Source organism: Anguilla rostrata, chromosome 7 (assembly GCF_018555375.3).
Source record: "Anguilla rostrata isolate EN2019 chromosome 7, ASM1855537v3, whole genome shotgun sequence".
In the NCBI taxonomy this organism is placed as follows: Eukaryota; Metazoa; Chordata; class Actinopteri; order Anguilliformes; family Anguillidae; genus Anguilla; species Anguilla rostrata.
In genome coordinates, this window is record NC_057939.1 from 32,166,741 (window position 1) to 32,193,787 (window position 27,047).

At 40.0% G+C, this 27,047-nt stretch overlaps 1 protein-coding gene across 10 annotated transcripts in view; it reads right to left on the reverse strand.

The window, feature by feature from the left end:
- Positions 1-24,182, reverse strand: part of pigg (phosphatidylinositol glycan anchor biosynthesis class G (EMM blood group)) — a 213,505-nt gene extending 189,323 nt beyond the window's left edge. For 2 of the 10 annotated variants that reach the window (XR_010331011.1, XM_064341958.1), the window contains exons 1-2: positions 23,559-24,171; positions 6,857-7,062 (exon numbers count right to left, since the gene is read on the reverse strand). Coding sequence is in view for 8 of the 10 variants with exons in the window: in XM_064341958.1 (XP_064198028.1) it covers positions 6,857-7,062; positions 23,559-23,712 (360 nt within the window). In the remaining 2 variants the exon portion in view is untranslated. Of the gene's footprint in view, positions 1-6,856; positions 7,063-23,558 lie in introns of all 10 variants that reach the window. The other 8 variants (XM_064341952.1, XM_064341955.1, XM_064341951.1 and 5 more) reach the window with 6 other exon arrangements.
- Positions 24,183-27,047: the final 2,865 nt, after the last annotated feature.

Sequence of the window (27,047 nt, forward strand, 5' to 3'; positions counted from 1 at the left end):
CATTTGAATGGATCTCTATGGGAATTGGGGGGTGGGACTAGATTCAGCTGTAAATTACGCTGATACAGTATGGAACACATTTGTTGGCTAAATGGCTGTAAGTCATCAAGGGTGCATGGTATCAAATGAGCCTCAAACCACTGTGCTGCTGCCAGATATGCAGTAGATAATAATAATAATAATAATAATAATAATAAATTTTATTTGTACAGCACTTTTCAAAAACAAAGTTACAAAGTGCTTTACACACATTAAAATAATAAAATAATACAAGATGTAGACAACAGCTTAAGGGACACATTAAAACAAAGTATATGAATAAATTAACATCAAAATAGGAGCAGCATGAAAGAGGGCCAAACAGAGGAACAGATACAGACACAAGGTTAAAAGAATATAGTAAATAACAGATGCTAAAAATATAAAAATAAGAGTAGAAAAGGTATTAAGAGGCTAAAACATTAAAAGCAACTTTGTAAAAATGTGTTTTAAGGAGAGATTTAAAACGAGGCACAGACTCAGTGAGCCTGATCTCCTCGGGCAGGGCATTCCAAAGTCTAGGAGCTCTAATCGCAAATGCCCAGTCTCCTTTTGTTTTTAACCTAGACTTTGGAATGACCAACAGTGCTTTGCCCGAGGATCTCAGGCTACGGGTTTGCCCATAGGGGGAGAGTAGTTCTGAAATGTATGTCAGTGCTAGACCAGACCTGGCCTTGAATGTGATGAGTAAAATTTTAAAATCCATTCTAAAAGAGACTGGCAGCCAGTGTAGGGATGCTAGGATAGGAGAGATTTTTTTGGAGTCACTTAAAAGCCGAGCTGCAGCGTTCTGTACTAGTTGAAGACGACGGAGGGACTTTTGGGTAAGACAGGTGTACAGAGAGTTACAATAGTCAAGACGTGTAGAAATAAAAGCATGAACGACTTTCTTCAGATCAGAGCTGGACAGAAAAGCTTTAATTTTGGCAATGCTTCTCAGATGATAAAAACAAGATTGGATAACGTTCTTTACATGTTGAGGTCATGACGCCCAGGTTCCTAGCAGTGGGCTTTAGATTAGATGAGAGTGGGCCAAGGTCAATTTCAATCTGGGCTCTGGCATGGAGTGGGCCAAACAGTATAACCTCAGATTTTTTATCATTAAGATGGAGGAAATTATCAGACATCCAACTTTTGATGTCCGCTAGACAATTGTGAAGGGTGGCTTGATCATTTGGGCATAACAATGAAAATGAATGTTATATTTGCGTATGTCACCTAAAGGGAGCATATACAGGGAGAAGAGGATAGGGCCCAAAATCGAGCCCTGGGGGACACCACAGTGTATTGGGACTGGGGATGATATTGAATTGCCTATGCTGACTGAAAGGAGTCTACCACTTAAATATGTTTCAAACCACTTGAGGGCAACACCGGAGATGTCCACACATTTCTCCAGGCGGTTGATGAGGACTGCATGATCGAACGTGTCACTCAGATCCAGAAGGACAAGGATAGAGCAATTACCTGAATCAGCCGACAACAGAAGGCCATTGGACACCTTCAGGAGGGCAGTTTCCGTGCTGAGGAGGGTACGGAAGCCAGACTGAAATTTTTTGAATAGGTTGTTATTATTCAGATGGGTTACCAGCTGAGTAAAAACAACTTTTTCTACAACATTAGACAGAAAAGGAAGTTCAGAGACAGGTCTGTAGTTGTTCAGAGAGGAGGGATCTAGGTTTGGTTTTTTGAGAAGAGGAAGGACCAGGGCAGTTTTAAAGTAGGCAGGAAAAGATCCAGAGGACACGGAGCTGTTAACAACAGATAGAATATGAGGACCAACAGTAGGTAAAATCTCCTTCAGTAGTCTAGTAGGAACAACATCTAATTTGCAGGTGGAGGCTTTCATGTGAGCTATAGTTTTAAGAAGTGTTTCCAAGGATATTTGCTCGAAGGAGTAGAAGGAGCCAATGGGTAAGCTAAGAGCTACTTCTACTCCTTTAGAGCTAGCCACGTTTAATAGGGGTTGGGTGCTGTCCATCTGAGATCTGATAGAATTGATTTTTTCTGTGAAGAAAGTTAAAAATTGCTCACAAAGGTCAGGGGGAGCATGCATGTCAAAGTTATGGGGAGCACCAACAACACGCTCGATAGTATTAAACAGGGTTCTTGAGTTTCGATCATTTTTGGAGATCAAGGTGGAGAAATATTTCGCTCTTGCTCTTTAACCGCAACATTATAGTTTCTCATTAGGTCTTTCATAATTTCATAGAATACCAGTAATTTGCAGGTTTTCCATTTACGTTCAGCTTTCCTAAGTTCTCTTTTAAGGGCACGAGTGTGATCATTCAGGCAGAGGGAAACGCTGGTGGACGGGTTAGTCCGGCTTTTAAATGGTGCCACTAGTTCCAGAGTATCCTGACAAAGTGTTAAAATAATAGAGCTGATCATCAGTGGAAAGACAAAGAGCTGGGGCAGTTGCAGTTGAATTAAAAGCATTACTGAATTTGCTGGCAGTTGAAGCGTTAATGATGCGGGAGCGGGTGGGGGCAGACAATTTTCTAGAGGGAGGGGCAGAGAACATATTAAAAACAATGATGAGATGATCAGAAACACACACATCAGTAGTTTCAAATTTTACAATGCTCACACCAGAGGACAGCACAAGATCGAGTGTGTGGCCTTGGTTGTGCATTGGCCCAGAAGCATGAAACACAAAGTCGAAGGATTCTGTTAAGTTCAAGAACTCCCCAGCCATCACATTGTTAGGGCAACACACATGAATGTTAAAATCACCAAGAAGGATAACTCCGTCATTTTTTGGCATAGCTAAAGATATCAGGTCAGAAAATTCAGTAATAAAAGAGCCATTTGGTTTAGGATGACGGTATACTAAAATAAACAAAGTGGGCTGTCGCTTATTTAGACAAAAGGCAAGGTACTCAAATGATGAGAATTCCCCAAATGAAACAGGGGTACATATATAATTAGCATTATAAATGACAGCTACTCCACCAACATGGCCAGAGAGTCTAAGTTTCTGTAAGTAAGAAAAAGTGGGGGGGGGAGCCTCATTAAGGAGGCTAAAATCATCACATTTCAACCACGTCTCAGTGAGGAGGAAAATATCAATATTACTTGACGTAATAAAGTCATTGCAGACGAACGACTTGTTATTAAGCGACCTAACAGAGCAGAACAGAGCAATTTTAACTTGGATGGGAGCTGTGTGTGTGGAGGCTTATTCAGGGGAGAACAATGCACATAGATTAGGTTGCTAATACTAACCCCTGAGCAATTAGGATTTCCACAAACTTTGTTTCCAATTTGAACAGGGATTAAGTGATTGGGGGAGCTACTCAAAGAGGTAGTGGTTCGACGATGTGGGCAAGAAAGCGAGTGCCGATTATTGACCGGTGTTGAGTCCAGGTGCGTGGTGAGTGATTAGTCACTTGCGTCCGGAGGATTAGACCGAGTAAAAAATGTTTGCAGAAAGGGCCCAGGGCATTGGGGTGGATTCCATCGTTCTTGTCTGGCTTGGCGCTCCCATAAAAGATTGAAATTGTCAATAAAAACCATATTGGGCGACAAGCATACAGACTGTAGCCATGTATGGAGACTGAGGATCCTACTCAAATGACCCGGTAGCCGACCGAAAGTGGGGATTGGACCAGAGATAAAAACATGTTTGCCACAGGAATTGAGTAAGTTAAAAAGACAAGTAAAGTCATGTTTCAGTATTATTGTTTCAAGGTATCGTTTGTGCCAACATGGACTATAACATTACGAACGTGAGGGTATTTTTCAAGTAGGCTCGGGGTATGCTCCAAAATATCTAGGACCGTAGCAGCAGGAAAACAAGGGGTCACTGCAGTTTTAGCCCTGATATTCCCGATAATGGAGTCACCGATTATCAGCGAAACCGGAGTGTGAGGCAGGGGGCTTCTGACCTGCGAGTTGGTTGTGTCCTGAGGGGCAGGCGGGGGGACACATGCCCATAGGGGGGGACGACGATGCTCCCGGCGGCGAGAAGGACGCATATGCGGTTCAGCAGCGCCACTTGGGAAGGAAGACGGCTGAGTGGAGGGCTCCTGCTGTCTGGACGGGGGAAGGCTGTCCAACTCCGCAAGGGCCTGATACCAGTTTGTGTTATCCAGCTGAGGGGCATCGGGTTGTACGTTGTAGGGGCAACCACTTCCCCGCTGATTGCTTCCCTGGACGCCGACCCAAGGCCCCTGACCAGAGGGTGTGGAGCAGGCCAGGGTCTTTGGTTTTGCTCCGAGCTGGGGCCAGGGATCCGCCACAGGAACAGATGAGATGGTGGATTGTGCCGGCTCACCCGTGGTGTTGGGACCGAGCCAGGGGAGTGTGGCGTCGTTGTCTGCAACATGAGAGGCCGGTGCCACCAGAAAGTCCAGAAGCTGCTCATCCTCCTTTATTTGATATAGTGTGGAGATCCTGCCTTCAAGTTCAGCGATCTATTGTGTTAACTGGAGACAGCCTGAGCAATGAGGAGGGGAGGTAAGGGGAGGCATTATAGTTGGTAGAGGCTAGCTTAGCCACCAGGCTTAAAATAAAACCAGTAGGCATTCTTCGGGTTTTCCGAGTGGATGTCACAGTAGGAAATAACAGCGCGCCGGTCACTGTTGCTACTAGAGCCCGATGATTCTTGATTCTGTATTTATGTTGGAAATAGTCGTAGACAAAGCTGGCTGTGTACAATTAAAAGACTAAAAAAGCTGGTAAAATAAAATGAAAAAATGATGGAATGATAAAAATAAAAAGAAACAAAATAATGAATAAAACTGCAGCAGAAGCTGCGAAAGAAAGTAGAAAAAGATATAAAACAGAAAAAGCTGCGGGAGCTGAGAAAACTTAGACACGTCTGTTCAGCTCAATACCTGTTAAAACAAATATACAAGCATTGTTTCTCCTGAATACTTTTTCCATTGAGTTCAAGAGGAAAATTAATCAAGAGCAACAATGCTTGTAGTATCTACTGCATATCTGGCAGCAGCACAGTGGACGCACCAGGCGTGAAGTCATTATCTTGCAGCAGTGTCTATACGACCGGTAACATTACCTACCGGACCGAATCGCAACACAGATGTTAGAGATCCATTTCAGAGATGTCTGTATGTATACTAACGTTTTCCTTTACCATGAATGTCAAATACATGAAACCGTACGTCATATTTTAAATGGAAGTGTTTTAATGGGCTATTATGCATGAAAGACCTACTAATTGTTTGTATATCGGTAGAGGATGTATAGGACTAGCTAACATGAATTTAGAAATGTGGCCTTGCAGGGTTAAAGCTAGCTGCAGTAGCCTAGTTAAGAAGTAGTAGTAGTACAGGGGCAGTGGTGAATGTGAACCGTTTTTGAGTTAAACTGGACATACCTGGCGTGAATCATTATCTTTCAGCAGTTTCTGTACGATCGGTAACGTCACCAACCGGGGCGAATCATAATACGCAGATGTTAGAAATCAATTTCGGAGGTGCCCGTATGAGTACTAACGTTATGCATTCGGTCTGTCGTAGCTAACGTTAAACACGGTGAAAATGCGGAAAGCGGAACAGTGTAAAGTGTGTGTTTTATTTGGATTTCGTAAATATAAATAAGTTTCCTGCAAAGATTTTACAGATGCAAAAGCAGTAGCTTAAATGTTGTATTTTTAGTTAGCCAGCAAGCCAGCATAATGAGTTAGAGATCTGCTTCAGTCGGAGGGGGGATTTGAACCAGGGTCTGTCATTCCTGCAAAAAGTGTATCTGATGTTTTTTATTATTTGATGCACGTAAAAAGACCAATGGGGAGACATATTCTTTGTGGGCTAGGAGCATTTCAGGCAGGAATAAGAAGGAGGATAAACCGCAAAATCCCCTAATTTTAGGGCTTTATTGCGTGGACGTGTTGTTTGTGAATTCTGAAGTGCAGTTTGTGAATCTGTGAAGTCTGTTGAAATGGGGTCAAAAGGTACAGAAATGAATGCTTTTAAGGGCTGAGTCTGTGGTTATCATGGTTATTTCTGTAGGGAACCCTGAAAAGTTTCAAACTCTCGGTGCTGTATAGGTATGGCACACATGCCGCCCCACCAAGCCACAACTTGGTGACTATATGACTATTTCCTGGCTTGCACAAGTGACGTTGCTAGATTTTAATTGGATGGTGAAACTGTTGCTGTTGCACTGTCTTACATCTTACTGTTGCAAATTGCTGTTATATTATAATCGACAATTCATTTTTTTTTTTAAAACAGGAAAAATATACTGGCTATATCAAATCTAGGAAACATTCAGCGAGCCGTGTGATATTGACAGGAGGGCCGTACACGGGCTGCAGGCCAAAAGGTTCCCCACCCCTGACATACAGTTGAGGCCAAAAGTTTACATACACCTTGGCTAAAGACATTCAAACTCAATTTTTCACACCCTTTTTTTTTTTTTTTTTTTTTTTTTTTACATTCAAGGAGTAATGTAGGACTGTATAGCAATTAGCACATTCATACTGATATTGTCTTCTGTCTTTACTACCCAGTGTTCAGACAACTTGTTAACACGAGGAACAAAGTATAAGATGATGTAACTGAAAATGAAACAGCCGCATGGTTTATTATGATTATTTTTTCATTTCAGTTTTCACCACCTGTGTGGTTTGTAAATGGTGCAAAATGCCATGATACCACAAAATCATGAGTTTTACAGAAGGTCATCAAATATCATGAAAATCTCACACAGTGACACCCCTAGTCTAAATAAGAAAAAAAACATTTTGAATGTATTCTAACTTCTCCTTTTGTGCTTTTAAAAATTTATTTTGAAACCTGAAATCAAAATTTTGAATATTGTGTGGTATATTCAGAGCTGGTCTTACCTTGATACGAGGCATGGTGACGGTGGGGGCCCGAGCCTTGGCCACAAAGCTGTGAGAGGAGCCCCACTCCACTAGATGTTGAGTGTATGGCATGTACTGCCGCCCTTTAGCCCCAAACACAAAATCTTCCCTCAGAGCATCTATCAGTACAATCACCACTCTATGAAAGAGAGGCACCAGGATTGTTGAGGAGTTGGGATTATTACCTGCAAAACAGAAACCATTGCACTGGAATATTCTGGAGAGCAGAATTTCTAACAGGTTATTAAATTCTATATGCACTGCATCTCAACAACACTCGATTTGCAACAGGAGGAAAGAAGTTCTTATCAATGAAAATGCATTTGTATCAAGTGATCGATACCCATGATTGCAATTGATTAGTCAGATACAAGAAAAAATACAGTACCCACGTTTTGTGCTTAGTATGTTAGTCTGGGTTGCAAATTTGTATCATGCTAAATTCACCAGTCCAGAGATGGGAAAACTACAATACATTTTGTTTCATTGGTTTTATGTGGTTAGCTAACAAAACACTGCCAGGACATCTCTGCTGACATCCACTACAAATTTTACCATAATGTTTAAATCTACCACATCTTAAAGACAAGATTAATAAACTATTCTGATTTCATTTTTGCTCCTCATAGTGCACTTTTACATACGGTTTCATTTTTATTCAAACAAGTTATTTAGTTAATTAAAGCCGCAAGCGGCGTTGGAAGGGGTCCAAGCATTGGCAGCATCGCGCCCCCTATGGAGCGATTTTTAAATGGCTTTGTCCTCATGATCATATGCCTTCACCCAACATATCTACTGAATATCATGATGATCGTATGAAATATTGATGACTTATGGCCAATTTTGTGCTAAGAGACGCTGTCGGATGACTTAGTTACGTCCCCATGGATGTGTCCTGGCCGCTTCCTGTAAAGGCTTTTACTATGTCGTAACACTTAGATGGCATGTCGTAACACTTAGATGGTCCGGCGTGTATGCACAGCTGCAGTGTTTCTGCGCCGCAACTAAAAAAGGGGTCACTAGTGTCGTCACGATACCAAAATTTTGACTTTGATACCGATACCAGGTTTAGTATTACAATACTCAATACTGAAATGATACTTGAAACTTAAACGGTGCTAATTCGATACTCGGTACCTAACGATACTGAAATTACCTTAATAGATCAGAAACGTAATGTCCACAAGGGTTGACCTCATTTTCAAATTCATGGTTTATTAACAACCTGGTTCATTAACAACCTGTAAGTTGAAGTCTCTTCAACATATTAATATGCATAGGCCTATAGTGTTACAACACTGAACAATAGAAAAATATGTAAAAACAGCATATTTTAATAACAATAAAGCATCTATCTATAATAAAATATTTCCAAATTGGAACACCTATTGCTACTGAAGTGAACTGAGTCAAAGCTTGCGCTGTATGAGGGAAGGGAATGCACAAGCGCAGGTCACCTCACTTGGCAACCTTATTTGCTACTGCCATCTAGCGAAGATTCTGACAAACTACACTTTTTATCCTCTAAATCAGTAATGCGGGAGACACATTTCCCTGGCTTTTACATTTGACGCAGAACTACCGAACGTTGGAAAATTCAAATACGAAACCGTTTTTATTATTTTTTTTATGTACCACTACGTCCACTACTATGCAACACTACGCCAGACACATATTCCAATCCATTGCTCAGTTTAGCAGAGAATGCACACTTCAGAGCGCCTCAGAGACAGATAGAATGATAACACATAAATACACATTTCAAATAATAAATACGACATTGAGAAAAAACGAAATAAGACGAGTTATCAAGTCGCGACCTAAGCGCAGAGCTGCCGACCGTTTTATTTATTTATTGGCAGATGAGAAGCAACAGGAATCACAAACGGATTGTCCAAGACAATATATGACCACTGAGTCGCAAAAGGGACATCTCTACGCGTAAAACCAATGGTAAGATTGTATATGTATTCAACGTTTAGTCCCAGATATTGTCCTATCCTATCCGCTTCTGTTTTGCGTCAGAAAACGATGTCAGATAGGTCTATCAGCAAAGAAATGGCTTAGCTATGCCCCGAAGTCATCAATAATAATAGTACTCTCCAAGAAATTATGAAAATCGTTGACAGCGTTTCGTTAAGTGCATCGTCTTTAATGCTACGCCACAGTGTATGCGATAAGAAAACATTCTGTTACGCTGAACTAGAAAACGCCGTTCCAAATGCAAAATCAGACATGTTATACATCGTTAGAAAGCTTATACTCTCACCTACTGAATAAATGAACTGTCATTCAAGCCAAATTGTACTAAAAACCGCGACAACGCCGTAAGCAACAGGAATCACAAACGGATTGCCCAAGACAATATATGACCACTCAGTCGCAACATCTCTACGCGTGAAACCAGTGGTAAGATTGTATAATTATTCAAAGTTTAGTCCCAGATATTGAATGTAGAAAGACATGGTATTATTAAAGAAAAATTGTCTCGTTTATGTCGTTATTCAGTGAGCAGCGTTGTCACTGCTGTATTGGCATATTTTAGGGCTAATGTCGGGTTTATCTTGTTGCTAGGAAATATAACATTACATTACATTACAGACATTTGGCTGGCGCTCTTATCCAGAGCGACGTACAACAAAGTGTATAACCATAACCAGGAACAAGTGTGTCGAAAACCCAGGCAGTAGCCTACAGTTCCAAGTGCAGGGAACAACCGCATAGTTCAACTTGGACCCAGTTGGTTAAACTGATTAACGCTAACACAAACAAGAACAGCAACAACGCAGTCTGAGAACATTCAAGCAATAGTTAAGACGAGTTAAGACTAAGTCACCTACGGAACAACTACCTAGTTACAACCCTAAACTTACAGTCAATTTAGAGATTAAATTGAGAATACGATTTCTCAGCACAATGACGGATTTAAAGACTAAACGAACTCACCCTATATTGTCTTCAAATGGACCGTATTATTTATCTAGACATTGGGAGACTACAGCATAAATTGCGTCTTTTGTTTATATTCAATATTAGTAATTGCAGCGAGAAACTGCAGCTGTAGGTCGTTATGTTATGGTAGCAACGGAACGAAGCGGACTATGTATGTATTACCGTCATTGTTTCATAATACCAGCGTGTTTTCGCGCGTTTGCACAGAAACTCAAAAACTAACAATAAAATGGTTTAGCTTTTTCTCACCATAATGACAGATTTAAAGACTTAACGAACTCACCCGATACTGTCTTCAAATGGATCCATGCCAAAGAAAAGTAATTATTCGTCCTCTCAGAAAGGTTTTACTGAAAAACTTTGGGTAGCCTATCCTAGCATGCACGCTAGGTGGCACTGTCAGACCGTCTTTTCACTGATAAAAACTAGACCTACGATGTCGGATTACTTGCGTCGCCATGGTTGTCGCTTGCCGTAAAGAAGTTTACTCGAAGTCGTAATCGTTTAGATTTGGAGCTCCAGCTTTTTCCGCACCCCACCTAATGAAAAAGGCCAAATGGCGGGCAAACCATATGGCGGACATAGGTGGTCCCAAAAGCAAAGTTGTAGAGCACATTCAGATGCATCAGTTGATGAAGTTTTGTGTTGATCGGACTTACGGTGTGGCAGTTATGGCCTTTAAAAGTATGACCCTTTGTTATAGCGCCACCATCTGGCCGACACGGACATGGTTTTTAGGGCTTGAGTAGTGGGGGGCCATAGGAGCCCACCTGCCAAATTTGGTTGCTCTAGAACTTATGGTTGCTGAGCCTCAGACATTTTAGCGGAGAAAGCTGCCACGCCCCAACGATAAAGTTAAAATGGCGGGAAAACAATATGGCGGACACAGGTGGTCCCAATAGCAAAAGTATAGAGCACGTTCAGAGGCATAGATCTATTAAGTTTTGTGTTGATCTAACTTATGGTGTGGGAGTTATGGCCTTGTACGCGTTACCCTTTGTTATAGCGCCACCATCTGGCTGACATACGTGATTTTTAGTGCCTGAGTAGTGGGGGCCCATAGGAACCCACCTGCCAAATTTGGTTGCACCAGGACTTATGGTTGCTGAGTCTCAGACACTTTTAGCGGAAAAAAATAAGAATAATAATAATAATCCTAACCGATACAATAGGGTTCCACCAGCTTCGCTGCTTGGACCCCTAATAATAAGAATAATCCTAACAGATACAATAGGGTTCCACCAGCTTCGCTGCTTGGACCCCTAATAATAAGAATAATCCTAACAGATACAATAGGGTTCCACCAGCTTCGCTGCTTGGACCCCTAATAATAATAATAATAATCCTAACAGATACAATAGGGTTCCACCAGCTTCGCTGCTTGGACCCCTAATAATAATAATAATAATCCTAACAGATACAATAGGGTTCCACCAGCTTCGCTGCTTGGACCCCTAATAATCCTAACAGATACAATAGGGTTCCACCAGCTTCGCTGCTTGGACCCCTAATTACAGACCTGTGCGTGGACTCATGCAGGATGCAGGCAAGATTACTGATTAGGAGATGCCTGGTATTACACAAGTATGAATACAAAGTAAAATACCATGAAGGTAATTTTGTCACATTTTTTCCTACAGCATTAGCTTCCTTCATTTAATACATTTGACTAGGGATGGGCAGGGTTACCTGACTAGTCATTTAACCCCGTAGTGCACAAGCCAAATTTTGCCAATCCTTGCCCATTTAGGGGGTACCATATTTAAAGCTTTATAACTCCAGATGTGAACACCACAGAGACTTGAAAAATGGCTTAAATGAAGCAAGACATTTGTACGATTTACAATACTAACTTAGATTATTTCTTCTTAAATTATGAATATAAACTGAAGTGCCACCATACAGGTGTAGCATGAAAGAGGGGGATTTACTCCAGTTGTAGTCTGAAGATTTCAGACCACGGCGGAAGATGGGCAGTGAGGGAGTGATTCATAGAAGAACAGGGAGTTCCTCCACTGGGGAGCTAGGGTGGAGAAGAACCATAGTAGGGACAAGCGAGAACCATTCACCCAGATGGTAGAGGGTGCAAGTTGCCTTGCTGCCACAGAGTGGAGTAGTCAAGCTGGCATGTACGGTTGAATCATGTCCTGTAAGTAGGCAGGGCCCATTTTTGTTGGCTGCAGTGTAAGTGAGGGAAGGTTGAAGACAAGTCAGGCAGCAGAATTTTGAGTCATCTGTAGTGGTTGTATGGCAAAAGCTGGCAGGCTTGCAAGGACGGAGTTGCAGTAGTCAAGACGGGAGGTCACCATTGCCTGGAAAAGTAGCTAGGTGGAGTGCATTGTCAGGTGTGGTTGACTCCTCTTTATGTTGTACAGGAGGAATCTACAGGACCGTGATGTTTCCTTGATGTGCTCCTTGAGTTTCAGCTGGTCATCCAGGACCACCCCCAGGCTCTTTGCAGAGTGAGATGCAGTCACTGTGGTGCCATCAACAGTGATTGAGGGCTCGCATTGTAGGGAGGTCTTGTAGGGGATAAACAGCAGCTCAGCCTTGTTGAGGTTCAGGTGTTGGCTGGCCATCCAAGTTGAGATGTCAGCGAGGCAGGAAGATATTCTATCATTAACTTGTAAGGCAGAGAGAGGGAAAGAGAAGAAGAGTTGTGTGCCATCTGCATAATAGTGATGAGAAGCCGTGTGAATTAATAACTGAACCAAGATATTTAGTGTATATGGAGAACAGTAGAGGGCCGAGTACAGATCCCTGAGGGACTCTTTTAACAAGGGGATGAGGAGCAGAGACCCCATCCAGGTGACCTGGTAGGACCTATCTGCAAGATAGGAAGCAAACCAAGCTAGGGTAGTCATAGCCTACCACCTCAAAGAACCTAAGCAATTTATATCATTGGTTATTGTTTTAATATTTAATATTGAAATTCATAATCATGAGTTAATTAATTTTATGAGACTGATTAATTATGAGACTGATTATACTTTTGCACCATTTGATCATCACATGAGGTAATATACTTATATCTCCTGCATTCCTTTGTGCCTACTAGTGAGGGCAGACAGGTTTTAATTATTTATCCTCACTGTTCTACAACTCGTAGAGGTGTTTTCCCCTCAAAGGAGGCCAGAAAGTCATCTGCTGAAAGGGAAGAGGGAGATGGGGGTGGAGGGGGAATGAGGACGGAAGAGAAGGTGGAGAACAGTTTGCGTGGGTTATAGACACATGCGCTGATCTTAGACTGGAAAGATCAACAAGGCATTTTCGCCTAGAGAACTGCCACTCACTGGATATTTTCTCTTTTTCGGACCATTCTCTGTAAACCCTAGAGATGCTTGTGCGTGAAAATCCCTGTAGATCAGCAGTTTCTGAAATACTCAAACCAGCCCGTCTGGCACCAACAACCATACCATGTTCAAAGTCACTTAAATCACCTTTCTTCCCCATTCTGATACTTGGTTTGAACTTCAGCAGATTGTCTTGACCATGTCTACATCCCTAAATGCATTGAGTTGCTGCCACGTGATTGGCTGATTAGATATTTGCATTAACGAGCAGCTGGAACAGGTGTACCTAATAAAGTGGTCGGTGAATATATATTTTTTTGCTGCACCGAATAGGGTAGGGACCGGAGCAGGTTATTGACTGGCACATCATCTTTGCCATAAACACACAGATTCAAAATAACTTTTTGTGACCTCCGATTGCCTCAAACGGACGTTGTTAGTACCGGCATGAAAAACTATTTGGGAAAATGTATTATTTATGTTTTCCCTTAGCCAGCACTTTCAGATTTGCTTTTGTTGGTCACTCTAGCACCAGGAATACAATTTAATATAGTCACTGGTTTAAAAACTCTCATGTCGCTTTGTCAGAAATAGAGCTGACATCCGGGTGGGCCGAAAAGGAGTCTCGGAATTTTTCTCTACATCTAATTTCTTGAAGAGTCTGGATGCAAACTTCCAATTCAGAAATCTTTTCCAACAGTTTAGCATTATAAATACATTTATTACAAGTGAAAGTACCACTAATGGCAGAAAACACATAACTAAACATATTTCACTTACAGCAAAGGACCGGTAAAGAGGAGGGAAAGAACGGGGAAGCAGGCATGATTACGTTTACTTATGTATATGTGAAGCATTGGAATAAGCTGGCAAAATGGCGGTCTTCTTGGCTTCTTGTATCAGGATGTGGTTGAGTTCAGTAAAGGACAGAGAATCCGCAATGTTTGAGAATCGGTGAGTGATAACTAGTATATTATCAAATATTTTAGTAGCTGTCGTTTTTAAAGGGGAAAAAGCAATTTTGTTCGTGAAAATTACTGAGCAAACAATCAAAAGAGCAAACAATCCAAACCGCATCTCTGATTTAAAGAGTAAACCGGACTTGGTTTATCTATAATATCTATATCTATCTTGTCTTGAAATGAGCAAATTGCTAATTGGGTTGTCATTGGGTCTTTCAGAAAGATAATGACCCTAAGCATACATCAAAGTCCTGGAATTTTTGAAGGACACCAAAATCAGTCCTGGAGTGGAAAGCCTCAATCCCATTCAGGGAATCTGTGGTGGGAGCTCACGGTTAAGGTCCATGCTTGAAAACTATCAAATATGGATGAGCTGGAGCAATTTTCCATGGAGGAATAGGCTAAAATCCCTCCATAGACTTGTGCCAACCTAGTTAGGAACTTCAGTAAGAGGGTGCTATCAGTTGTGAGTCAGAAAGGTTACAATATTGACTGGAGTTTCTGTCTGTCTTTTTGTACTGTTCTTGTTCTTGGCAAAGTAAAAGGCATACATTTAACATTGCTCTTGTCTCTGTCTCTCTCTTAGAACGTGAATGGCTCTGGGTTCTCAGAGCTGGATGTGCTACTTCTGATAGGGACACTGGGTAATGTGATCAGCCTGGGCTCCAGCAGCTTCATTGAGGAGGAACACCAGACCTGGTACTTCATGATTAACACACTTTGTCTGGTCATCTTCCAAGATGTCTGCTGCAAGTATTTTCGGGAGAGGAGGAACTCCAGTGATGACGACTCTTACTTAGCCTCCAAACAAGATCTCCCCTCCTTGCTGTCTCCCATATCAGAGCAGGGCATTGGCTCCCATAAATGGTTGGCACTATCTACACCCCTGCTGACCTTAGCCTGCTGCCGCCTCCTGCGGTCTCTCAACCAGACTGGGGTGCAGTGGATGCACCTGCCTGACCTGAGCCATTGGCTCAACAGGTAGGTTGTGGAACTTGTCCTTGCACTTGGTATAGATATGTGGATTTATAGGTAGGGCACAGGGCCTGGGGCTGTGATGCAAGTCTTGCATGCTATTCTAATACCATTGTGATACTAATTCTAATCTCCATTTAGCCTGGCAAAGGCTGTGGAATTCAGAGTAATAAAGTACATGTATTCGGAAATTATTTCAAATGAATTCCAGTGAAAGCATTTCTCCATTTTTAGAAGTCAAAATTCTGTATGTGTAAATGGGGTTGTACATGTCATAACTGTATATGTAAGAAAAAAGACTGGAGAGAAGTGGTTCAATAGCAAGATAAAATTTAAAGGTAACAAATGGTGGCCATTAGTGACCTCTGTAACTAGTTATTGAGTGCAAGCTCAGATTCATGTTCGCTAGCTTGCCGCAAACCGGCTATGAAATTTTCACATTTCAAATAGCTTGCGAAACAAGAAAAAAATGTCAACAATTCCCTAAAAATCAGTTTCCTTTATTTATTCATTTATTTATTTATTTATATTGCATTTTTTCATACAAGTCTGTAGCACTAAGTGCTTTACAGAAATAAGAAAACTAAATAAAATGATAACACAAAATAAAACAGGGATACACCATACATAATTTATAGAAAAATCCCCCTCCAATCCCCTGCCCTCCACCAGAATAAAATAAAACGGATTAAAAAAACAGTAAGATAATAAAAACCGCTTAGCGCCAAATCGTTGCCCATTTAGGGGGTACCCTATTTAAAGGTGCAGTGTGTAGAATTTAGTAGCATCTAACAAAACGGACTTGGCAGAAATGGAATATAATATTCATAAGTATATTTTAATTAGTGTATAATCCCATGAAAATAAGAATTGTTGTGTTGTCGTTACCTTAGAATGAGCCCTTTATATCTACATAGGGAGCGGGTCCTCTTCCACGGAGGCCGCCATGTTGCACCGCCATGTTTCTACAGTAAGCCCAGAACGGACAAACAGCTCTTGAGAGGGCCTTTCGTGTTTTTTTTTTTTTTTTGCGTTTTACGTTTGGTGGGTGGCGCAATGCACCGGTTGGAAGATGAAGAAGAAGAAAGAAGAGACTGAGTAGTCATATATTGTCTTGGACTATCCGTTTGTGAAATATATGCGCATTTGTGATGCATGGGTACCTTCCAAAAATTATTATTGAGGACTTCTGGGCATAGCTAAGCCATATGTTTGCTGATAGACCTAGCTGACATCATTTTCTGGTGTAAGACAGAAGCGGATAGAAATATATCATTGATTTACTGTCTCTCTCTCTATCTCTATAGATAAGATTTCATCATTACTATGTAAGTATTACCGCTCAAAGTATTTCGGTTATAGATTTTTTTTTGAAATTGAGTGTCTTTAAATAGGTTAATGATATTTTATAATGAGGATATTTCACATATGTAATGTAAGCGTTAGTTATTAGTAGTGTAATAGTTTTTTTGACGGATCATGTCTTTCTATAGCCGCGTTTCCACCAAAAGTACCCGGAACTTTTAGTCCCAGGAACTACTTTTCAAGGAACTAAAAGGTTCCTTCAGCCCATTGTTGTCTGCGTTTCCACCGCGGTCTAAAGTCCCGCGAAGATTAGGCAAATTAGCCCACTGACGTATGAAAAAGCGACGTTGTCGTCGGTCTATCTGTCCTATGATTTCTTCTGTAACCCCATACTACCACCGAAGTAGCCTACATTATTTTCTAATAACCGGGACAGCCCGGAGGGGTTTATTCCACTTATATACAACGGGTTATCAACAATGACTATATATGGTTACTTTTGTATTTATTGATTTTTATCGATTTAATCACCTGAAATTGAAATATTCTTCTGCAGCCGTTTGGGCATATTTTACCGTTGTCAAGCAAAACTGTCCTTGGTAGTTGAACTTGGACCGTTGTTATGCAACAAATAGGATATAACAGGCCAATAGTCAGATTGTAACCGTTTTATATATCCTCTCAAACACATTCATTAGGTTTTTATGCGAACATTCACTTTCATGTCTTGACATCCGAGGCGACAGAATGCATTCACATTTCCAATATAACTGGCAACAACAGCAGAAAACATGCACACGTTGTAAACAATTTGCTGTTGAATTGATTACTTTCTCATCGTCAATTCCATATAGGCTAATCGCAAAATGACAAGAATAGAACGAAAACTCGGACTTGCGTGAAAATTTAAATTAGCAGTGTTCCAGCCACCGTTTGCTTTCCTTCAAAGTTACTGCTAGCCGAGCAGCGAAGTGTGCCCTCCGGATGTGAACCACGCACCATAAATTAGTCCATAGTCTTCCTGGTCTTTTTGTGGAATTGAAGAATGGCAAAGTAAAATTACGGCAGTCTGAAAAAGCAAAAGGGAGGATTACTAGAATTAACCTGTTATTTTACCCTGACAAAAAGTGCGGAAGGTGATTTCCATTTTGCTTTTACTGTATCACCAATGTAAATTACGCAGAACTACCGCATACCTCACATAACTGTATCAAACGTTTTGAGTCAATTACAACGAGCTAACAAAGAAAATCCAGAAGAAAATATTCAGCAACCGAATTAAATCGTTTGAATGTTTTGGTACGTAATATGCCGTCCCAGCACGAATGCTTAGCATTTTATAAAACAAATACTAAAGCAAGAAAAGAACAGAAGAGCACACGTTATAATTCCAAGACGTTGGCAGGCTATAACCAAAAGTAGGCTACTGCACCGCATAACATGCAAGTTTTATTTCAAGTTATTATGAAAATAAATCGGTTTGCGGCTGCAGATTTTTAAAAATGGCGGTTGAAATAAAATACTGCAAGTAGTCGACCAATCAGAAATTTTTTGCGCTTGCGCCCCACCTCAAAGGTTCCGGTACTTTTGGAAATTACTACCACCCGAGCAGGGACTTTTTGGGGGGTAAAAAAAGACCCCGGAACTTAGACCCTAGTTCCTGCGGTCGAAACGCACTGAGTTCCTCAAAAGGTTCCTAGTTCTGGGGTAAAGTTCCTGCGGTGGAAATGCGGCTTAAATGTTAACACGTTTCTCCCATCCTAAATGACAGCAAATCTAATCTCAAGCCGTTACTGGCTACCGTTAACCCTTTCAGACCCTGTGCACATTACAATGTACACCACTTGTTTGACCTTTTTTTAAAATGTTTTGTGACATTTTTCACCACATGAGGGTATTAGTTCATCTGATTGGATGTTCAACAGCCAATTAGGCAACAGCTTAGTCCCGCCTGCTTTCTTTTGAAAAAAATACACTGCAGGGAAGAGAGGCATGGCAGCACTACACACTTTTTTTCATATTTAGTGATATTTCACCCATGATTGTTTTGTTTTAATATAATATTGAAAGATGTATTGTGAAATAAAAAGCCCAATATCATATGTTTCATTCAAATTTTTAACATAGGATTTTTAAAAATGTTGATGTACATTTCAGTGGACGTCAGGTCTGAATGTATACTATTGGACCTGATTGTCTAGTATTGATGAGAACACTTATTACTGTAAAAAAATAGTGCATCAGAACATAAGAAACACTGGATAAAAGGCTGAAATATGTCTTATGCAGAATATACAGCACTTGAGGTCCTGGATCTTACAGACAAAGGGAATAGCTCAGAGATTGAGATTTTGGCTAGCGATGATGAAGAGGGAGAGGAGACCACTGCTAGATTTTCAAGAATTGGTGAGTCTAGAGAGTAAGAAGAAATCTATCATGAATAGACATAGTTTTAGGGCTGTACCAAATAGTTTTAAGTGTTGAAGCTTCGTTCATAACATTGACATTCAAATTCTAAATCAACATTCGAATGTTGCGCATGTGGCCTTTTTTTTTGCATGCGTATTCAAAACTATTCATTCATGAAACCAATGGGGTTTTTCTGCGCAGTTTCAGATTAAGATTAGTCTATACTATTCATGCCCTTATTATTTGTGTTGATGAAACTGTTAAATTAATTGAAGAATGTTGATTTAATAAAAAGACTAACTTGTATAATCAGGTAAATCACTTTATTCACAATGAGGATTTTTCTTTTCTTTTTTTCGATGACGTGACATTCAAAGCTTCATTCGACAACCTCAATAGAAGCTTCAACTGTCAAAAAAATGACATTTGGTACAGCCCTACATATTTTAGTGTAGAAAACTGAGTATTACATGTAAGGAATATGTGGATAGATACATTTTTGTTAATGATTTCAGGAGACGTCAGGGATGAGGCAGTGCCAGTAATAGAGGAAGGAGAAAACAGGGATGTGCCAATGATAGGATATGAAGTTGAGGTTGAGGCAGTGAAAGGGTCAGGATGAGGAAAAACAGGAAAATTAGTGTGAGGATTTAGAGATAAACCCATTACCCAAAGAAGATCCTTATGCAAATCTGACAAAAAAGAAGGACACTCAGTGGCACCGTACCCCCTATACCCCTGTAGTCATTAGCTGGGAGGATCCTGCCCCAGCGGTCACTGATGGCCTGACTCCTTATGACAACTTCAAGCAGTACATTCCCCAAGAGATGTTTGAACAAATGACCACCATGACTAACATATATGCCAAGCAAAGTGCTGTTAGTGGGTATAAAAATGCATCAGTTTATGAGATTGAAGCCCTTATAGGCCTACACATGGCAATGGGAGTGCTGAATTTGCCCAGAGTGCAAATGTATTGGGAGACAAATATCAACATTGGACTGTTCCGCGATACCTTGCCCCGGGACACATTTTTTCAGCTCCGCCCCAACCTACACGTGGTGAACAACCATGAGAAGCCTCCTGAAAACACAGATGTGTTTTATAAAGTCAGACCTTTGTACGATTGTGTACGAAATCATTGTCTTGCGCTCACTATGGAAGAGGAGCTCAGCATTGATGAACAAATCGTCCCATTCAGAGGGAAGCTCTCCTGTCTTCAATATGTTAAAGAGAAACCAGAGTCATGGAGGATCAAAGTGTACTTCCTTTGTGGCAGAAGTGGCCTGTCGGATGACTTTGTCATCTACCAAGGCGCCACCACAGAGCTCTCGGAGAGGGATAAGATCACCCTAGGGCATGGTGCTGCAGTGGTCACCCACTTGTGTCAAAGGCTGCAGAACCCAAACCACACATTCTTCTTTGACAATTATTTCACAACATACAATGTGCTTGAGGTCCTTGCAGAGAAGAAAATCTACGCAGCTGGAACAGCCAGGGTGTGCCGCTTCGCCAAGCCACCATTTATCAGTGATAAAGACATGGCAAAAAAAGTGAGAGGGAACCATGATGAGATCAGAAGCAGGGATGGAAAGGTTGTACTAACAAAGTGGTTTGATAACCGTGCTGTGGTCATGGCCTCCAACTTTGTTGGTGTTGGAGAGGAGGATGAAGTGGGGAGGTGGGAGAAATCAGAGGGCGCCTATGTGAAGATCAAGCGTCCTGAGGTTGTTCAGAAGTACAACCAGGCCATGGGAGGGGTGGACAAGCTTGACCAGCTGATCAGTCTATACAGAATAGATATCAGGTCCAGAAAATGGCCTCTTCAGATGATAACTCATGCCACTGATCTTGCTGTTGTGAACAGCTGGCTCGAGTACCGCAGAGACATGGAACGCCAGGGTGTCCCTGCCCAGTACACATTGGATCTGCTTCACTTTAAGATAAATGTGGCTGAGGCCCTTGTGTGTGCTGGGAAGCCTCGGGCAGCGAGAAAAAGAGGCAAACCAAGCACTTCATCTCTTGATGAAGCAGTCCAAATTTTTGCAGCCAAAGAGAGATTGCCCATTGAAGAAGTGCGTATGGACATGATGGACCATATGCCAAACTTTGACAACAAAAAAGAGGCAACCAGGTGCAAATTGCCCGACTGCTCTGGAAGAACACGTCTTCTGTGACAAGTGCAAGGTCCACTACTGTTTTGTTCCAACGAGAAACTGCTTCATGAATGCCCACAAAAAATGAGTCAGCTGACTCAAGAAGTCCATTTCACTCAAGAAGTCCGTTGTCTCAAGAAGTCTGTTGACGCAAGATGGGGGTGGGGTTCTGAAATGTAACCCCCCCCCCCCCCAAGTTGTTCATTGTTTTTCTACAAAAAGGGGAAATACTTAAACTAGTAAAGTTCATGTTCGAAGATGTTTATCCAATAAAAAAAGCACAGAAAATCAGAGAACATTTTGAAGAAAGTCATTTTTTCAAAGGATTTTTTGCCTTTTGTGAAATTTAACACATTAAGTTGTTCGTTGTTTTTACCAAAGGGATGAAATACTTATGCTAAGCAAAATAAGTAAAGTTAATGCTCCAAGACATTAATCTATTTAAAAAAACAATACAAGTCCATTGAATCTTACGTGTTACATTTTACAACTGTTCGGACCTAGCGTCCACTGGAATATACAAAAAATAATAATTAAAGATGTGCAATAAAAAAAATAAAAAAAAATGACCTCTGCCATTAACAGGGCATTTTCGCCCAGAGAACTCACTGTATATTTTCTCTTTTTCGGACCATTCTCTGTAAACCCTAGAGATGGTTGTGCGTGAGATTGTCTTGACCATGTCTACATGCCTAAATGCATGCCTATTTCATTAATTAATAAAAAATTCCATCTAAAACAACATGTTACTGGCTAAAATTACCATATATATTAGATTGTAATGTGCATGGAATAATACATGACTGTTCTTTGTTTTTATTATTTCGTTCTCCCTCAGAAACAAGGAGATGCTGCTATCTGCTGATAAATGCTGTTGTTGAGTGCACTAAAACTTTATTTTTCATTCATCATTTTTATTTATTTATTTATTTATTTATTTATTTAACAAAGTTTAGTTTTTTTTGATTACCTGTGGACATTTATTTAGTTGATTTTTTTTTTTTTTTAATAAGTGCACTGCAGACAGAGTGCAGATCTATTTAAGCAAACAGAGACAATGCAGACAGTAACTAGTGTTAAATAAATGTTCGTTTAAGTTCAGTAATTCTGTGTATCATTTGTTATTATTATTATTATTATATTTATCAGATGCAAAAAAAAAAAACAACAACAACATGATATCGATATTATATATCGGCCGTCGGCCGCCCTGCTCTCTAAATATCTGCATCGGCCATTGAAAAACCCATATCGGTCTTCCACTAACCCCCATCACTTAAAATCCGTTTTTTGCTTTGTGTCTTGTGTGTTTTTTAAAAAAATACCCGCTAAGATATGACAAATCCACTGAAAAATGAACATTCGTATCCTTAGAAGATCGATGAGTAGGCCTATTAGCCTACAATTAAAAGGGAACCGCGAAGAGAATTCTAAAACTGGTATTCTACAAAACCTGTAGCCACTGACGTGATGGTCGTTTATCACAGCACACAGGCAAATGTTCGCGCTTACTGAGCGCATTGAACTATGAGTTAGCCAAAAAAATAATAAATAAATGGGCAAAATTGAAAACTGATTTCTGTGTAAAGATGTCAAGCCGGAGAAAACTAAATAAAAGAATACGGCAGTATGGATTAGCGTTTTATTTTTTTACGCTTCCTCGTATGTTCCTTCAGCCTTGATGCCCTTTTTTGATGAAATCTCCTTTGTTTTTGTTTTATTCTTCTTATTCTGATTGCTAATTTAACACCCAGCTCAGCTTTATTCTCAAACAGTTTAGCTAGCAAAACCAGAAACAAGGCAGTTGTTTCAAAAATATCACACAACAATCATTCACGATGATGATGCACGAGATAGCCTACATAATTGCACGAGCCACAGCGAATCCCGCGAATTCTTCTCTGCAGTGTAAAGATGTTCATACCGAGCAAAAGGTGGATAAAGAACGTTTGTGGAAATTGATCATCACTAATTCTACCCCAGGTCTGCTACAGCATTTTAACCCGGCTCGGCAGTGTAAAGACATCTTAAGTTAGCCTAATGTTAGACAATGAATGAGTATGTACATAACGTTACTTGTATAAGAACCATTTTTTATTCAGTAAATAATAAGTGCAGCCTAATAGTTGGCGTGACAATGACAACTGACGTCACACAGGCGACACTGGTTGGATCTATGGGAAGTGAGGTCCAAAAACACACCTGCAATTACCGCTTCTCGCCATTGGTACCGCCAAAGAGAACGAAACTGAAATCTTCGAGATTGTAACTTTAAGTAGGCCTAACCAATGCAATGAGTTTATGAGCTTCACCCAGAATGGCCTACTGGATATTCCCCATTCAACTCCAATGTTTTTCCCTCATCAACGAAGACATGCGTAGTACAAGCTTACTTCCGGGGCAGAGGCGTGCTTCGTGTCTAATAAATGCATGTCTATGGTTTTACCCCTACTTTTTAAACCCAGACTACTAAACGTCTTGGACTACTCAACAAAATTCCCTAGAAATGCACTCTCAGTCAGTCAATATTAAAACTAAAATGTAAAATGTCATGAGTCAGTTCTAGCATGCTACGTAGCAACACAGTTAGTTAGCTTGCCAAGTTATCGAGGTAAATTATAGTACGCACCTGTCAGTGGTTCAGCCGGAAGATCTGAAAGTTTCGTCTTGGATGAAAAAGATGACTTTATGGGAGCAGGGAAAAATCCTCTTAGGAATAATGCAATGCCAGATATTTCAATCATAAGGCAGAAAGAGGCAAAAACCGATGAACTGATTTTCATCGTGAATCGTTTTCAAATAGCTAGATCAAACTTTCTCGCCAGCAATCGCAGTGAAGGAACAAAACACGAACGGTATAGTTAGGAATCTAACTTTGACGAACGTATATGACCAAATCAAGTTCAGTTAATTAGTTAACGTTAGTACTAGCTGCTTAGATAAGCAATGAAGCGAAGTTGCACCGATAAAATTCAGTCTAGTCTTATATTTGCTATAGCTAGTTAGGTGACATAGCTCGGATGCAAGGAGATAAGATCTTTAGTGAGCACACAGCAATGGTTGCCATAAGTTCCCTGGCTCTAACTAGTCTTCAGAGGCTGGCTAACGTTAGTGAAAAATAATTGATATTTCCTTTGCATTGTAGTTAACGCTGAAAAACGAATTTCCTTTCGCTAAAATAAAATGGATGAGCTACGTTCGTCTTCTTCTGCGGTACAATGGGGAATGGCGGCTTTGAAACCAGCTTTATTGTGCATTACCACCACCAAATGGACTGGAGTGCGCAGCAGTAGATGTGGCAGAATACAAACTCAATTCTTTCAACTAGAGTTACTAGACCCACAAAGCGTACATAGGAACTGGAGTTTGGCAAGCCATTTGAGCTTTTATTAGGGGTCCAAGCAGCAAAGAACCTGCTGGAGCCCTATCGGTTTTGAGCTGGTTTTTAAAAATATTATTAGGGAGCCAAGCACCAAGGCTGCGTAACTCTTATTAAAATAAACTATCATAATCTTATAGGATCTTATAATATTTAGGTAGTGTTGTGTAATATGTGTATAATACTCTATATTTTTATAGTAGAATATTGCACATGGTATACTGTATAGTATTCCTATAAGACTTACATATAGTATCCTATAGTAATATTTAACTCTATTCAATATTTGTATAATACTTTTTAATATGTTGATAGTATAGTTTATACATGATGTAAAGTATAATATTTCTATAATACATGTTGTATAATACCTATAGTAATTTATCACTTGTGAATATTCTTGTAGGATCTTATACTACATTTTCAGTGGAATTGTATGCATTGTGTAAAGTGTATCCTATTGTAATAATAGTTCATCTACATAGTAATTTTAAACATAATTAAATGTTTTAAGAAATTAACACCAGATACCTAATGGTCAAGGTTGCTATAGAATATTTTTTAATAGTTAAAGAATCATATTTTCATATTCTCATTTTCAAAAAGAAAACAGGCAATCCAGTTAAATAATGGGCTGAATATCCACACTGAATAAGGAACATTAAGTTTGACTAAATTACTTTATAACAAATTTAAGAAAATATTGAAAGGAAGTGGTCTGTAACAATAAATATGTAGTCTAATTCACACAAAACACAATGCACACACACTCATAGATGCATAACACTGGACCTAAATGCAGTTTATTCAAAATCATATATGCAATGTACTGTATTATTTACAGGAAACAAAGTGATCAAGTTATTGTAGGGCTTTACCAAGCTTCAATTGTACTGACAGAGCAGTTTGCCTTCTTGCATGTAGTAGATTGGAAGACAAATTGAGAAGATTAATTGAGATGTAGAATAGATGTGTATTATATACAGACCTGTAGAACCTATATACAAATGCATTATTCTATAGAAATCATATATTTTGTATATATAGGTTATAAGCCATGTAGTCATCACTTGGTTATCCAGATAATAGTTTGTGAAGATCTTATAATGGCACTAGACAGATTAAGAGTCCACTTGTGAAGCTGGGATTACAGTAAATTCCAAGGACCATGTTTGGACAACCCTGGCTTAAATTTAGCTGTGTCCACACTGCCACCAGATCATTAGCCATATTTTCCTTAGACAACTGTGTTGCTAATCTCTCTCATATCTGTTAAGAAGTGGATGAAGACAGCCATCCACATAAATACATTTGCGTTCGTGTATTTATGTGTATTTACATTTGCATGTCTGCCAGCAGATATGCACGTGTCCTCCTAGTCATCTTAACTTTAATGAGTATATTTCTTGATGTTCTTCTACAGCAAGCTGAATAGAGGCAGTCAAGTGTATGCTACTTGATTTATCCAAAGTTAAACAAGTATTGGAAATTTTACCCCTTCTTATTTTCTAGTCTGCAAGTTTGGCTATGAATTGGCCAAATTCTCTGTATATCTCATCAAAGATTTTGCATATTTGCTGAGGAAGAAATTGGGTACCGTTGTACAGATTTAAGTGTGCTATTATTATTTTCAAAATTAAAAGATGATGTTGTCCAAAGGGGCCCCCAGTTTTGGACACTTGTGCTGAGGTGAATAAGCTGATGCACGTTAAAACTCATATTTTGTTTTCCATATAAGTCTTCCATATTTTGGACAAACATACACAGAGTTTTGTATGCTAATTTCATGTCCTGAACGGAAATCCTTTCCTGGAGAAGAATGTGCATGCTGAGGACTAACAAAAAGAAATGGTCTAAAAACATTTCTGAGAGAATACCTGGTAGAATAGACAATGCATAGAACAAAAGGAAAGATCGCCATTCTGAGGCTTTCCAAAACTTTCAAGTGTCAAGTGACCATGGTGTTCTGGGTGGCTTTATACTGAGCAGTTTTTCATCCAGTTGTCTGATCTCCCTTCCTATATACCATGGTTGCAATTAATTAATTAATTAATTTTTTTTTTATTATCCTTTATTTTAGCAGGGGGGGACCCACTGAGACCGAAGTCTCTTTTCCAGGGGGGCCCTGCGGCAATACAAGTCACAAAAAAGAAAATTTAAAACATACGTGTGCGCATACATACACATATATGCACACTCACGTGAAGAAAATGAATATCACAAACTATACAGTAATATAGCGGTGGCATTTTACATCAGTCCAGAGTTTGTTTGTTTATTAATTAATTAATAAACAAACAAACTCTGGACTGATGTAAAATGCCACCGCTATCTGTCCATGTTATGGGTGTCTTGGCAAGACCACAGCATTAATCAACAAAAGGTTTCAAAAATGTGTGTATACGTGGTTTCTCTGAGCCAAACCAAAGAGCTGCAACCATCACATGTTCTTTCCTTTGAATGAATGGCAGTTCATTTACACTTATTTGAAGGGGCCAAATAGAGTACTTTGAGGATTTAAAAATTGGAACACCATCACAATTCCATGTTAACATTAAATCACTCTTCCCTATGGTTCCATTTCTGAGAAGATTTTGGTACATTCTACCATCCATAATGTCTTTAATGTCATGATTACCTTGTTTGACAGTCTTTTAAATTAAACTGACTCCGTGGTCCTCTCATGTGTTCACAAGCAGATCCTTAGTGCCAGTGGATAAAAAGAAATTTCCTGTTTTA